Genomic DNA, 13,658 nt, shown 5'->3' with positions numbered 1-13,658 from the left:
CCTCCCTGTCACATCCCTCCGAAGGACCCTTTACCTCACCTTTCCCCTACTCTCTCTAGGCCCTAAAGGCACTGCAGGACATGAGCTCCACAGCGCCTCCGGCTCCATTGCAGCCCTCCATACGCAAGGCCAAGACCATCCCCGTGCAGGCCTTTGAGGTACATGGCAGGTGGGGCCTCATGGGGCAAAATGTAGCTGGAGGTAAAGAGGGCTCCGCCTGTGTAAGGTCTTGCCAGCAGCCTTTCCACTCCTGGTTAACAGGTGAAGCTGGATGTAACACTGGGTGACCTGACCAAGATTGGGAAGTCCCAGAAGTTCACGCTGAGTGTGGATGTCGAGGGTGGGAGGCTGGTTCTGCTGAGGAGACAGCGTGACTCCCAGGAGGACTGGACAACCTTCACACATGACCGGAGTGAGCTAGGGCCAGAGTTGGGAGAAGTGAGCAGGGCAAGGCCCTCTGTCTGATAGCACAAGTGACTCCTCTTTCCTTCCCCCAGTCCGGCAGCTCATTAAATCCCAGCGTGTGCAGAACAAGCTGGGTGTTGTGTTTGAAAAGGAGAAAGATCGGACCCAGCGCAAGGACTTCATCTTTGTCAGTGCCCGGGTGAGTTGCTGCCTGTGCCAGGGTGTTGGCGGCTATTGGAGTCTCTTTAGCATATCTCCTACTGGAATAGGAGGTGCAGGCCTGTCGTTCTTGGCAGGGAGTGTGTTGAAGGTAGATAGCACTCGTTAGTGCTTTCATACTGTGTGTGTAGTGGGGAACCTCAGGGAAGACCCTACCCTTCTTTCATGATGCCTGCCGCAAAGCAGGGTATCCCTGTGGAAGGGTGGGATTGCTGGGTACCTACTGTCCCTGACTGGCTACTCTGTGCCCTGTTCTCCCCCGACCTCCACTAGAAACGAGAAGCCTTCTGCCAGCTCCTGCAGCTCATGAAGAACAGGCACTCCAAGCAGGACGAGCCCGACATGATCTCTGTCTTCATAGGCACCTGGAACATGGGTCAGGCCCAGGCTGGAGTTATGGTGGGAGAGGAGGCTAGCCCTGGGACAGGGGCATGACCCACACCTCTGATTGCTGCTGCCTCCCCTCCACCTTCAGGAAGTGTACCACCACCCAAAAACGTGACATCTTGGTTCACATCAAAGGGACTGGGGAAAGCTCTGGATGAGGTCACAGTGACTATACCCCACGATATCTATGTCTTTGGGACTCAGGAGAACTCAGTGGGTGACAGAGAGTGGCTGGATCTGCTGCGTGGGGGCCTCAAGGAGCTTACAGATCTGGATTACCGTCCGGTGAGGGGGTTATCTTGCCTGGTCCCTTTTTTTTTTTAATTTATTTTTTATTTTAAGATTTATTATGTATACAGGGTTCTGCCTGCATGTATGCCTGAAGGCCAGAAGAGGGCACCAGTTCTCATTACAGATGGTTGTGAGCCACCATGTGGTTGCTGGGAATTGAACTCAGGATCTCTGGAAGAGCAGCCAGTGCTTTTAACCTCTAAGCCATCTCTCCAGCCTGCCTGTCACAGACCTTGTATTTTCTGCTTGACTTCATGACTAGCCCTGGGATGTATTGTTCTCATGGCTTTTCCTCTAAGCCCTGATGTTTCCTTTGGGAGACTGAACTTAAATTTCATGAGTTATTCATGTCACAGGAGAGGATGTTCTTGTTTACGCTAGAAAGGAATAGCAAGCCTTCCTAGTCCACGACTGACAAGACAGTGTAGTTGATAGGCATAGGAAGTATAGGTAGGGACCTTGGCCTGGCGCAAGGGTGACCCCACATTCTCTCCGTAGATTGCTATGCAGTCACTATGGAACATCAAGGTGGCTGTGTTGGTCAAGCCAGAACATGAGAATCGCATCAGCCACGTCAGTACGTCCAGTGTGAAGACTGGTATCGCCAACACCCTGGGTAAGCAAGGGCAGGTGGGCCCCTGCAGGTGAAAGGTACTTCTCTTCATGCCCCTGCCTCCTCTCCAGGGTCCTCCACTTTATGTGGTTCAGTTTTCTCATAAACAGGGTACTTTGAACTTTATATGTTCTCATTCTAAATCTCTTCCAGCCCCAAGAGAGATCACTAGGGGAGAGGTGGGTGTATACATGTGCATGTGTGAGAGTGTGTGTGTGTGTGTGTGTGTTGTTCTCTGTGTATAATGTTCTGTGTGTGTGTGTGTGTGTGTGTGTGTGCTGGAGGAAGGAAAACACTGACTGTGCTGCTTAGAGGGATAGAGTACAGCTGGATTCCCTCTTTAGGTGACCCCTCTTCAGCCTTCCTCTCTTTTGCCCTGACAGGGAACAAGGGAGCCGTGGGTGTGTCCTTCATGTTCAATGGCACCTCATTTGGCTTCGTGAATTGCCATCTCACCTCAGGGAATGAGAAGACTACTCGGTGAGAGGCACCATTTTTGTGTCTCCTTGCTTACCCTCCATTTTCCTGAGACCCATTCCTTTCCCCATAGCCCAGGGCCTGACTTCCTCCATTCCTATCCTCAGAGACCCCCATTGCCTCAGGACTCCTCTTGTCTATGCCTGACCATGGCCCTGTCCCTACCTGCTTCCTCTTATTTCTAGGGACCCTCATCCCTGCCCCATCTTTGACCCCAAAGCCTTGCTACCTTTATGCTGTCCCTCCTTCCTGACTGTGGAGATCTGCCTTGGCTCCTCCATTGTAGGCGGAACCAGAATTATCTGGACATTCTGCGTCTCCTCTCGTTGGGTGATCGGCAGCTCAGTGCCTTTGACATCTCTTTGCGGTTCACTCATCTCTTCTGGTTTGGGGACCTTAACTACCGCTTAGACATGGATATCCAGGTGCCAGCAGGGCCTGGTGGGTGGCTATAAAGGAGGGCATTGGGAGGGAGGTTTGTATCACCTTTCTCGAGAGGCGAGCCTCTGGTGTTTGTATCTGTACCCCAGGAGATCCTGAACTACATTAGTAGGAGAGAGTTTGAGCCTCTGCTCAGGGTGGACCAGCTCAACCTGGAGCGGGAGAAGCATAAGGTCTTCCTTCGATTTAGTGAGTGAGGGCCTGGCTATGTTCCTGGATGGTTCTGGGGTGTGGAGGATGCCTGGGTCTTTGGAGCTGTGGACTTCACGTGCCTTCCGCTTTCTTTAGGTGAGGAGGAGATATCTTTCCCACCCACCTACCGCTACGAGCGGGGTTCCCGGGACACATACGCTTGGCACAAGCAGAAGCCAACTGGGGTGAGTGAAAAATATGGACTGGGGGAATCTCCCTCAGGTTTCAGGAAGTTAGCAGTGGGGCATCAAGGAGCTGGGTTTCTGCATTTGCTACTCAAGCTTCGCTGGCTTCCCTGAAGCCTTGGAAGGTGATGTTGGATATTTTGGGAATCCAAGGAGGAGGCAGGTGCTGGGTCCAGGAACAGAGGAAGAGTAGGATTTTGTCAGTTCTGGGTGGGACCCATGTCAAGATCCCCAACTGACAGGACAGGGATGAAACATTGCTATTCCTGCCACAGGTCCGGACCAATGTGCCTTCGTGGTGTGACCGGATTCTATGGAAATCCTATCCTGAAACCCACATCATCTGCAATTCCTATGGTCAGCGCCTTATGACAGGATGATGGGAGACACTTGGGTGGTTACTATCTGCCTCAGGAAGTAGGGGCAGAGAGCCGAGACAGAGTTCTCTTCTTGTTTCTGTCCCCCTAAATAGGTTGCACTGATGACATTGTTACCAGTGACCATTCTCCTGTGTTTGGGACATTTGAGGTTGGAGTTACTTCCCAGTTCATCTCCAAGAAAGGTACCTGTTCTGATATAAAGATGTATGGGAGGGCATAGACAGGGGCCTAGTGGAGTGATGGGCTTGACCGACCACACCTAGGTGTATGTGTGTTCTTACGAACACAGAAGTGGTTCTGAACCTATTGATATATGAGGCTGTTTGTGCCTCTGTCATCATCAGAGGAATGGCCTACTGGTGTGTTTGTATCTGTCACACATGTGCCTTGAGTATGCCTGCAGATGTGGCATGCTGTTGACAGATAAGCCTAGAGACACTCTGGTCCTCACATCCACATCCTCTGACATGAACCTTCCATGCTTGGCATGTTTTCTTCTTTTGTTTTTAAGATTTATTTGATTTATATGCGTACACTGTAGCTGTCTTCAGACACACCAGAAGAGGGCATCAGACCCCATTACAGATGGTTGTGAGCCACCATGTGGTTGCTGGGATTTGAACTCAGGACCTCTGGAAGAACAGTCGGTGCTCTTACCCGCTGAGCCGTCTCTCCAGCCCTTAGCATGTGTTTCTGTGTAGATTTGTAGGTCTTGCTATAGTTTAGGATTGGGAGACTCCTCTTTGCCTTATCTTTGGATCGGCTAGGACCCCTCGTCTTTCTCTCTTAAATGTCAGCATCCTGACTCTTCTGCCCACAATTCTTAGGTCTCTCTAAGACCTCAGATCAAGCCTACATTGAGTTTGAGAGTATCGAAGCCATTGTGAAGACAGCCAGCCGCACCAAGTTCTTCATTGAGTTCTATTCTACCTGCTTGGAAGGTCAGAGGGGGCCGTTGCTGGCTGTGGGGCACGAGAGAGTGGGGTGTCAAAGGCTGCCCAGAGTGGTCAGCCCTAGTCATGTCCTCCCGCTTCACCCCAGAGTATAAGAAGAGCTTCGAGAATGATGCTCAGAGCAGCGACAACATCAATTTCCTCAAGGTGCAGTGGTCCTCCCGCCAGCTACCCACGGTGAGACAATAGCCTGGGCCCACACTTGTAGATGAAGGGATTAAAAAGAGCAAGAGATGGAGCACACCGAGGGGCTCCTTGGGAGGAGGGTGAGGCTGGAGGGGATGCCAGTGTGTGGTTTTGCACACAAGGATAAGGAAAGTTGTATCTTTGGGAGCTGTGGAGCCAAGTTTTAGTTTGCTTATTCATTTGTTTAATAAATGCTTCCAGAACCTTTGGTAAATGTCTAATATTGTCCACTGAGGACATAGAAAATTAACTGTGATGATGTAAAATGCTTTGAAAGGGCTATGTCTGTAAGAGTAAACATGGACAAGCCTTAGGGCAAGGAGTGGGGCAGGGATTGCTATGGGAAGGGTGAGATGGGGCATCTAGGAGATTATCCTCACTGGGCCTCTCTGTTCCTCAGCTCAAGCCAATTCTGGCTGACATTGAGTACCTGCAGGATCAGCATCTCCTGCTCACAGTCAAGTCCATGGATGGCTACGAATCATATGGTGAGGGACAAGAAGTACCTGGGGGTACAAGAAACCAGGTAGCTCCCTAGAAAGGTCTGACAGTTTGCTGGTCTGTTGCATCTCCTCCTTAGGGGAGTGTGTGGTTGCACTCAAGTCCATGATTGGCAGCACAGCCCAGCAGTTCCTGACCTTCTTGTCCCACCGTGGAGAGGAGACAGGCAACATCCGTGGCTCCATGAAGGTGCGGGTGCCCACAGAGCGCCTGGGCACCCGTGAGCGGCTCTATGGTGGGGGTTCCATTGGGCAGGGTGTGGGTGGGGCATGCGATGTGGTGGTGTGGGGCAGGTGTGGGAGGAGCAGACCCAGGGTGGCAGCCTGTTGGAATCCTGTGGTCCTGGAAAGTTCTGCAGCCTTGACTGAGTTGGAATAGCTAGGAAGGGACTAGGTATTTCCAGTATCCACTAAGATTCCTGGGATTCACCATCCCAAGTCCTCTCCACTTCCCTTCTCTGTTTCCCCAGAATGGATTAGCATTGATAAGGATGACACAGGAGCCAAAAGCAAGGTTCCTTCAGTGTCAAGAGGCAGCCAGGAGCACAGGTGAGCTGGGTTTATGTTCTCCTAGGAGGGGATATCTGGGAGCCCCTGATCAGCCCCACATCATCTTTTCTCTGTTCTGAACTCCATGCAGATCTGGGAGCCGCAAGCCAGCTTCCACAGAGACCTCCTGTCCACTGTCCAAGTTGTTTGAAGAGCCTGAAAAGCCACCACCGACTGGCAGACCCCCGGCCCCACCACGGGCAGTTCCTAGGGAGGAGCCCTTGAACCCAAGGTGAAAGAAGAAACCTGCTATCCCCTGAGTTTATGTTACTATGCCTGGCTGTCAGGGCTGAGTGCTCTGACCTCTGAGTTAAAGGGACCCCAGTGAGTCTTTTCTCTCAGCTCTGCCTTGGATGTAGGTATTGGTCCTGGAGCTGGGCAAGGTGCCAAGCCCTGTAAATCCCAGTATTTGGGAGATGGGGCAGGAGGAAGAGATGTTCATAGTCATTTAGCTACAACTGAACCCAATGAACAGAACAAATGAACAAGTACAAACAAAAAAGGACTTAGCTTGAGGTTATTTGAAGGTGGCCCAGGCTCACCCTGAGACTTCTTAGGGTCCATCTTATGAGGCTGTACCCAACAAAAGGCCCTGATGTTAAATGGGCTCATGGACCAACAATTGAGAAATGCTTCTTGCTAGATTTATTAGTAGTAGTAGTAGTAGTAGTATTTTTAAAAAAAAAATTTTTTTTGTTTGTTTTTCAAGACAGGGTTTTTCTGTAGCCCCAGCTGTCCTAGAACTAACTTTGTAGACCAGGCTGGCCTCGAACTCAGAAATCCGCCTGCCTCTGCCTCCCAAGTGCTGGGATTAAAGGCATGCGCCATCACTGCCCGGCTGCTAGATTCTTCTTTTTCTTTCCAAGACAGGGTTTCTCTGTGTAATACCCCTGGCTGTCCTGCACTTGCCCTGTAGATTGTTCTTTTTAGATGTCCATTTGCAAAGGTTCCAAGAGTGTGGGCAAGAAAGAAATTGAGAAGTTTGTTTCATAAGTTTCCTAAATCTAATGGACCAGGAAACTTACTCCCACATAGCAATGTCCTGGGCCTGGACATCCTAAAGAACACCACTTTCCCAACACTCTGGAAGATTAAGGCAAGAGGATTGAGAGTTGGAGGATAGCCTGGGCTAAATCGTGAGGGCCTTAGTCGGGCTTTGCAGAGGATTCTCTCCTGGACGCTTTTCTGACCTCTAGTCGCCCTTCTTAGGCTGCTATCACCCGTTTGAGGTCATGTTTCTTTTTTTTTTAAAGATTTATTTATTCATTATATGTAAGTACACTGTAGCTGTCTTCAGACGCTCTCGTTACGGATGGTTGTGAGCCACCATGTGGTTGCTGGGATTTGAACTCCGGACCTTCGGAAGAGCAGTCGGGTGCTCTTACCCACTGAGCCATCTCACCAGCCCGAGGTCACGTTTCTGTTATAAGGTTTCCATTATAAGAACGGAGAGAGAATGTAAGTGGGGAAAGGAGGTAGGGTTTTACCTTTGCCTTAAGGGCTTGGAGAGAGCAAGTGACTTACTCAAGGTCAAGTGCCAGTCTGGGAGCAGGGCAGGCCCTTGTCATTTCTCCCCAGCTCTCTCCCCTGCACCCACTGCCCTTACCTTGAGTCCTTTCTGTTCCCCATCCAGGCTGAAGTCAGAAGGGACATCTGAGCAGGAAGGAGTAGCAGCCCCCCCACCCAAGAACAGCTTCAATAACCCTGCCTACTACGTCCTTGAAGGGGTCCCACATCAGCTGCTGCCCCTGGAGCCACCCTCACTTGCCAGGGCCCCTCTCCCACCTGCCACCAAGAACAAAGTGGCCATCACAGTGCCTGCTCCTCAGCTTGGGCGCCACCGGACCCCTCGTGTGGGGGAGGGAAGCTCATCAGATGAGGACTCTGGGGGCACGCTGCCTCCTCCAGATTTCCCACCTCCACCACTGCCAGACTCAGCCATCTTCCTGCCCCCTAACCTGGATCCTTTGTCAATGCCAGTGGTCAGGGGCCGAAGTGGGGGTGAGGCCCGTGGCCCACCACCTCCCAAGGCCCATCCAAGACCACCACTACCGCCAGGCACCTCACCTGCCAGTACTTTTTTGGGAGAGGTCGCAAGTGGGGATGACCGGTCTTGTTCGGTACTGCAAATGGCCAAAACACTCAGTGAGGTAGATTATGCTCCAGGGCCTGGACGCTCAGCACTCCTCCCCAACCCCTTGGAATTGCAGCCTCCCCGAGGGCCCTCGGACTATGGCCGGCCCCTCAGCTTCCCTCCACCCCGCATCCGGGAGAGCATCCAAGAAGACTTGGCAGAGGAGGTGTGTTAGACCGGAGCTAACTGGTTATGTGTACCTGATAGGTGTTCCTTTATTCTTCCACTCAGAACTCACTGGTGTCTACAGCCCCCTTTGCTTGTAGCTGGATAATGTGCCTTTTGGGGGACACATGGATCAGTTCCATCCCTTGCCTCATTCCCCTTCAGAGCATGGGTAGAATGTGGCTGTTTGCATGTGTTTCTGTGAGGAGCCCTTAGTTCTACCCCCTAACATGCCCTATTCCTTTAGGCTCCGTGCCCGCAGGGCGGGCGGGCCAGCGGGCTGGGAGAGGCGGGCATGGGTGCCTGGCTGCGGGCCATCGGCTTGGAGCGCTATGAGGAGGGCCTGGTGCACAATGGCTGGGACGACCTGGAGTTTCTCAGGTGGGGGCGGGGCTGGAGGTGGATAGGGCGGGGTGTGTGGCCGCAAGGGTGGGGTTTCGGGCCCTTTAGGACCTCCTAGCCCATCTCCCAGCCTCTCTTATTCCTGCAGTGACATCACTGAGGAAGACCTTGAGGAAGCTGGGGTGCAGGATCCTGCTCACAAGCGCCTTCTTCTGGACACCTTGCAGCTCAGCAAATGATTGCAGAGGTGCTGCCCAGCTGCAAAAGCGGAGCTGGATGGGCACGTGCAACCAGGGGTTGAAAGTTCGGAGCGGTGTGGCCGTGCATCTCTATTTATTGGGGATCAGAGTTCCCTACTGCCCAGTTGTTTGGGACATTCTAGTTAAAACATCGTGCTCCCCAGCTCCCCACCTAGCTTTTAGGCCCGGGGGGGGGGGGGTGCGCAGGGGGAGGTTAGTAGCCTGTGGTGATTGTGAAGATCGGTGGTTACGCTGGTGCAGACACCTCCTTGCCTCAGGGTTGTGCGTGGGGCACACCTGAGTCCTCACTTCCACTGATGTTTTCACCTCCCTCCCACGGGCCTGAACCACAGAGGAAGAGTTCCTTACAGCTCCTACTCTGGGGACATCCATCCGTCCGGAAATGAAGGAAGAGCCCAGGACCGGGCCGGACTTATTTAAGTTTTTCTGTGTGGGTTTTGGGAAGGGAGGGCACGTTAATTTTATTGGGGTGGGGCAGGACCTCGGCCATAAAATGCCAAATTGGCGTCAGAGGACAGTGCTGCAGTTTATCCCACCTTGGGCACTCAGAAAGGTGGTCGGCTTGTTGTCTTCAATAAATTAAGTTTTATTTGGATTGAGCAAAATCACCTTAATAAATTACACGTTTTTCAAAGAAAAAATAAAGGAAAAGGAAAACCATTTTGTTCCGTTCCCCGACGGCTCTTCCCCTCTAGTGTCTAACCTCTGCGCCATACTGGCTAGGGATGGGAGGTGACTCGTTAAGGGTGGGATTGGCGGTGGGACTCTTCAGGTTGCTTGATTTCAAGGAATGAGTGGCCCAGCTAGCTGAAAAGTCTAGGAGCTGTTGGCTCGGCTTCTTAGGACCCTTTATGATTGGGCACTGAGTGAGGGACAGGTGTAATTTGATCCCTGTTCCTAAGAAAGCCTAGCAAGAAAGGGCTTCCGGCCGCCCTGAAGGGGCGGCACGGTGATTAGTACTCCAGACCAGAGTGGCCCTGGCTTGTTTTACCACGAAGGGGGGCCAGGTCTAGGGATCAGACACTGGGTAGTGGGGACGACGGGGAGTTTCCAGGCAGGCTGCCGGGATAGGGAGGGATAATGCCAGGTCCAGAAGGGGAGGGGTGTCTCTCTCGGGGCAGGCTGGTTGCCTACAGACGCCCGCGGCTAGAAGAGGTTTGTCTTCAGGGCGGGGCCGGGCTTCCGGTGAAAGGAGGACAGAACTCCAGAGAAGGGACCTGGCCCGGGTTCCGCCGGCTGCCAGGCCTTAAGCAGCTCCGCTGCGCCCGTGCCGGGGCCGCCACCTCCACCGCCCGCCACCCCTGCCCACAACGCTCCCTTGAGCGGCTGGGGCCCGGGCCCGGAGCCCAGCGCGGCGGGCAGAGGGCTGGGGCTCAGACGCGGGCTGGCCAGGCTGGGTGCAGGCGGCGGCGGCAGCGACGCGGTGCTGTCGGGCGTGGGGCTGCACGTGGACTCCTTGGAGTCGTCGTCCTCCGACGAGCAACGCGCCTCGCCCTTTTTGGCGCCCGTCGCTCCCGCCGCGCCTTTGGCGCTGGCCGCGCGCTCCTGTTTGCGGAACTTGGCCCGGCGGTTCTGGAACCAGACCTGTAGGCACAGGGGCCAGTTAGCCCAGAGGACGGTCACACGGGACACCTCTGTCCCAGGCCGCTAGGAGCGTGTAAGACCTCCGACCAGATCTACAGACTTCCACCCTCCACTGCTCCACTCGGCGCCACTTCCATTCTTCCCGTCTTTGGTGCCCCAACAGGCCCTTGGGTTTTTGTCCTTAGGATCTGCTCACTCCTCCACACACACAGCCCATGGCTTCCCTGCATTTTGGTTTCTTGGAGGGAGCTCTAGTCAATCTTATTACCCTAGCCCTTCTATTTAGGAAGCTGGGGCATCCCACTTGGAGCATCCTAGGACCCTAGGGGCGCTAGGGGGACCATTTGTACAGGGTCCCCCTGTCAAAACGGGGCAGCCGGATTTGTATACCCAGGTTTTTCTCGGCCGACCTGCAGCCGTCCCAGACTTAAACTTTCCTAATCAGGAGTCAGTCGTCTGACTCAGGTACATCATCTAGAAGTACTCATTGGCCTGGTCAACTCAGCCGACTTGCTTCCTAGCTTCAGGGTAAAAATTCATAAACCCCCGATTTAGCGAGGGGAAATGTAGGAATATGGAGTTGGAGGCAAATTGTAGCGACCCTGCTCCGGTCTTTTAAGACCCCACGTTCCAGCCCCGCTGTCTCCCTTGGCTGCTCAGCCACACCCGTACTGTCTTGGCTTGCAGGCTCCAGCACCCTCCTTTAGCAAGCGCGTGCACAGCACGTGTATCCACGCACCTGCACGCGAGCCTCAGTGAGGTCGATCTTGAGCGCCAGTTCCTCGCGAGTGTAAATGTCGGGGTAGTGGGTCTCGGCGAAGACGCGCTCCAACTCCTTGAGCTGAGCACTCGTGAACGTTGTGCGGATGCGCCGCTGCTTGCGCTTCTCATGCAGGCCGGACGGCTCCGGGAAGAACTTGTAGGGAACTGCGGGTGCGTGCGCGAGGGCAGGGGCAATGAAAGTGGAGGGCGTGAGAAGCTGATCTCAGTCCCTACACCCCTGTGTCCCGCCCTAGAGGAAATCTCATATAACCCCTCCCTCCCTCCCCTCAATTTGGTCCTCAATAGCTTCCTGTCAATGTCCCTAAGGCTGAATCATCAAGGGACTTAAGAGTTCCCAGAAACAAATCAGAAGCTCCAACTAAGGGTTCGTCCTCATTTTCCCCACCTTCTTTCAACCCCTACCACTCCATTGGCCTCTCCCAGCCTCCTACCCTCACGGTGGCGTTTCTGCTTAGGCACTCTTCCTGGGGAACTCTAGGTCCTGTTCTCTGATCACAGGAGCAGGGTATGTCTGCATCAGCACCAGAGTATCCCCACTAACCAGTCTCGGGCCTTGGCTCTGCCATTGAGATTCTCCAGGCAGGTCTACTTTAGACTCTATGTACCGATGGGGTTCCCTTTCTCCTCACCCCATCTCCTCAGCCCATGTCTCTCTTTCCCAAGCTTTCCCCCCTCAGTCCTGCCTCTCCTCCCTGGTCCATATTCTTTAGGTATTTCCGCTCCCCTGCCTCCATCTGAGCCTCTCTTCAACTTTCCCCTTCTGGATCCACTGTTCTTTGTGCCCACGAAGACCGCTTCTTATTCCTTCTTACTCAAGTTTTTCTATTTTCTTTGTCCCCTTTCTCCCACTCAGTCACCTCTGTCCCACTTCCTCTAAGTCCTGTCCCAGCCCCTCCCTCACCATCTTCCAACACCTGACGCAGACACCATCTCTAAATCCTTGTATCTAAGTCTGGTTTAAATTTCCATGTTTTTCATGGGGTCCCATCTTCCCAAATTCTTCTCTTCTGCACTCCATCTTTCTTTCCCTCTCGAGTATTTGTTTTCAGGCTCGTTTGGTGTCCATCTTCCATAATGTGTGTTCCCACCATCTGGTTCTTATCTCTGTTTTCCAACACTATGCACCCATTCCTCTCAGGGTCTCCATTTGTGTTTCCATCTCTCCGTACCTTATCCCATCCACAGTCTCACAGACCCTTTTCTCAAGGGTCCTATCTTCCTATTTCCTGTTCCCATTTATGGGATCCCCATCCTGGCCTGGCCCAGCACCACCAGTCTTCCTAACCCCATTTTGGTCTACGGCCGCCTCTTAAAGGTCATTATTTCTCTAAATTAAGGTATTTATCTCCCCAACAAACCCCAGACCTCCTTTCGGGTTCCAGTGATATTTGGGGGTGGGGGGATTATGAAAGGAGGAAGCCGGGTGGGGCATGCTGGGACACTAACAGAAGGCATAGGGATACCTAAAAGGCTAAATGACGTTGAGGGTTTGGACTGGGACTTGCTTGGATCAAAGGACTCGAGGGTGGAGGATCTATCTGCTCCTGGGATTTCAAGGGCTGTCGTCCGGGATGGGAGGGAATGTGGGAATGAAAGTGGTCCAAATGATAGAGGCTCCTTTTCTGTGGCTATGGGACCCGTTTTTTTGTTTTTTGTTTTCTGCTGGTGCAGTAAGGTTTGGGCCCAGGCAGGATAGGTCTAAGACAGGGCAAGGTGAGGCTGGAAAGAAGGAATCAAGGCTGGGGGAAGGATGCCATCTGGGCAGCTCAGCGGCAGCAGGGATCTTTGTTGAGGGTGGCATCACCCAAGACACAGGTGGTAAGAATGAGAGTTGGCTGGACTGAGCTGGAAGCCAATTCTGAGGATTCTGGGAATGGAGAGGTTTGGTGGTCACCTTTGTAGGTGGGGAGGGGAAGGCCTAATGAGAGGCCTAAGACTGGACCTGTTTCTTTGATACGAAAGGCACAGGGTAGGGGGTTGGCATTGAGAAAGAGGAACCGTTGGAACAAGAGGGTGCGGCTCATCCCTGCCAAGAAGAAACTCCTATTACCGGGGGTCTCAAAGTACACTGGAGGAGTCTAGCCAGCAGCATAGGTAGGGGTGGCTTGTGGGTTCAGTCACAATTACTTGCAGAGTAGGAAAGGTAGTTGGGGTTTCATGGGGTTTGGAGGTGGGGTTTGGAGGTAGGGTTGGGATGGGACTGCGCTCACCTGCCGAGTAGGGTGCGGGCTGGTGGTCGCGTAGGGCGCCAAGCGCACAGTTGGAGGAGCCGAGCGCGGGGCAAGGTGGCCCAGCGGCGGGGAAGGCAGGCCGCAGGGGACTGTATTGGAAGCCTCCAGGCTGGCTGCAGGCGCCGAAGTCACCGTAGGCGGACGCCTCCATGGCCGCCACGCACGAATCGTACGAATTGAGGTAGGAGTAGTCCATCGGCCCGAGGGGGCGGGGGCGGGGGCCGGGCAGGGCCGGGTCTGGTTGGGGTCGGGGTCCCGGGCTGGGTGGAGTTCGGGATGGAGATTCGAGCTCCAGGCGCAGAGGACCTGAGACCGGCTCTGAGCGCCCGAGAGTCCGCCCGCCCCGTCGCGGCCCGCACTCTGCCCCGGTGCAACGCAAGT

General features: G+C 53.7%; 2 protein-coding genes across 6 annotated transcripts in view; one reads left to right on the top strand and one right to left on the bottom strand.

The window, feature by feature from the left end:
• Positions 1 to 9,339, top strand: part of Inppl1 (inositol polyphosphate phosphatase-like 1) — a 15,595-nt gene extending 6,256 nt beyond the window's left edge. For 3 of the 5 annotated variants that reach the window (NM_010567.2, NM_001122739.1, XM_011241682.3), the window contains exons 9-29: positions 60 to 158; positions 262 to 412; positions 498 to 604; positions 898 to 1,000; positions 1,100 to 1,296; positions 1,801 to 1,918; positions 2,299 to 2,395; positions 2,679 to 2,817; positions 2,923 to 3,022; positions 3,122 to 3,210; positions 3,486 to 3,567; positions 3,683 to 3,772; positions 4,418 to 4,531; positions 4,632 to 4,720; positions 5,130 to 5,217; positions 5,310 to 5,465; positions 5,700 to 5,778; positions 5,870 to 6,010; positions 7,412 to 8,078; positions 8,325 to 8,458; positions 8,568 to 9,339. In NM_010567.2, coding sequence (NP_034697.2) covers positions 60 to 158; positions 262 to 412; positions 498 to 604; positions 898 to 1,000; positions 1,100 to 1,296; positions 1,801 to 1,918; positions 2,299 to 2,395; positions 2,679 to 2,817; positions 2,923 to 3,022; positions 3,122 to 3,210; positions 3,486 to 3,567; positions 3,683 to 3,772; positions 4,418 to 4,531; positions 4,632 to 4,720; positions 5,130 to 5,217; positions 5,310 to 5,465; positions 5,700 to 5,778; positions 5,870 to 6,010; positions 7,412 to 8,078; positions 8,325 to 8,458; positions 8,568 to 8,658 — 2,931 coding nt within the window. In that variant the 3' untranslated portion in view covers positions 8,659 to 9,339. The remainder of the gene's footprint in view (positions 1 to 59; positions 159 to 261; positions 413 to 497; positions 605 to 897; positions 1,001 to 1,099; positions 1,297 to 1,800; positions 1,919 to 2,298; positions 2,396 to 2,678; positions 2,818 to 2,922; positions 3,023 to 3,121; positions 3,211 to 3,485; positions 3,568 to 3,682; positions 3,773 to 4,417; positions 4,532 to 4,631; positions 4,721 to 5,129; positions 5,218 to 5,309; positions 5,466 to 5,699; positions 5,779 to 5,869; positions 6,011 to 7,411; positions 8,079 to 8,324; positions 8,459 to 8,567) is intronic. The other 2 variants (XR_003946395.1, XM_030242165.1) reach the window with 2 other exon arrangements.
• On the bottom strand, positions 9,245 to 13,658 carry Phox2a (paired-like homeobox 2a). The gene is made up of 3 exons (NM_008887.2): positions 13,257 to 13,658; positions 11,003 to 11,190; positions 9,245 to 10,263 (listed from the first exon to the last, which is right to left on the bottom strand). The coding sequence occupies exons 1-3, from the start codon at positions 13,471 to 13,473 to the stop codon at positions 9,826 to 9,828; spliced, it is 843 nt and encodes a 280-aa protein (NP_032913.1). The 5' UTR covers positions 13,474 to 13,658; the 3' UTR covers positions 9,245 to 9,825.

Source organism: Mus musculus, chromosome 7 (genome assembly GCF_000001635.26).
Source record: "Mus musculus strain C57BL/6J chromosome 7, GRCm38.p6 C57BL/6J".
Classification (NCBI taxonomy): Eukaryota; Metazoa; Chordata; class Mammalia; order Rodentia; family Muridae; genus Mus; species Mus musculus.
The sequence above is the reverse complement of the archived record's forward strand: the minus strand, read 5'-3'. Positions and strand labels throughout refer to the sequence as shown.

Coding starts and splice junctions, on each gene's coding strand:
- Phox2a (NM_008887.2), bottom strand. CDS start 13,473: ATGGACTACTCCTACCTCAATTCGTACGATTCGTGCGTGGCGGCCATG. Junction 11,191..13,256: donor GCCCGCACCCTACTCGGCAG/GTGAGCGCAGTC, acceptor ACGCACCCGCAG/TTCCCTACAAGTTCTTCCCG. Junction 10,264..11,002: donor TCACTGAGGCTCGCGTGCAG/GTGCGTGGATAC, acceptor CTGTGCCTACAG/GTCTGGTTCCAGAACCGCCG.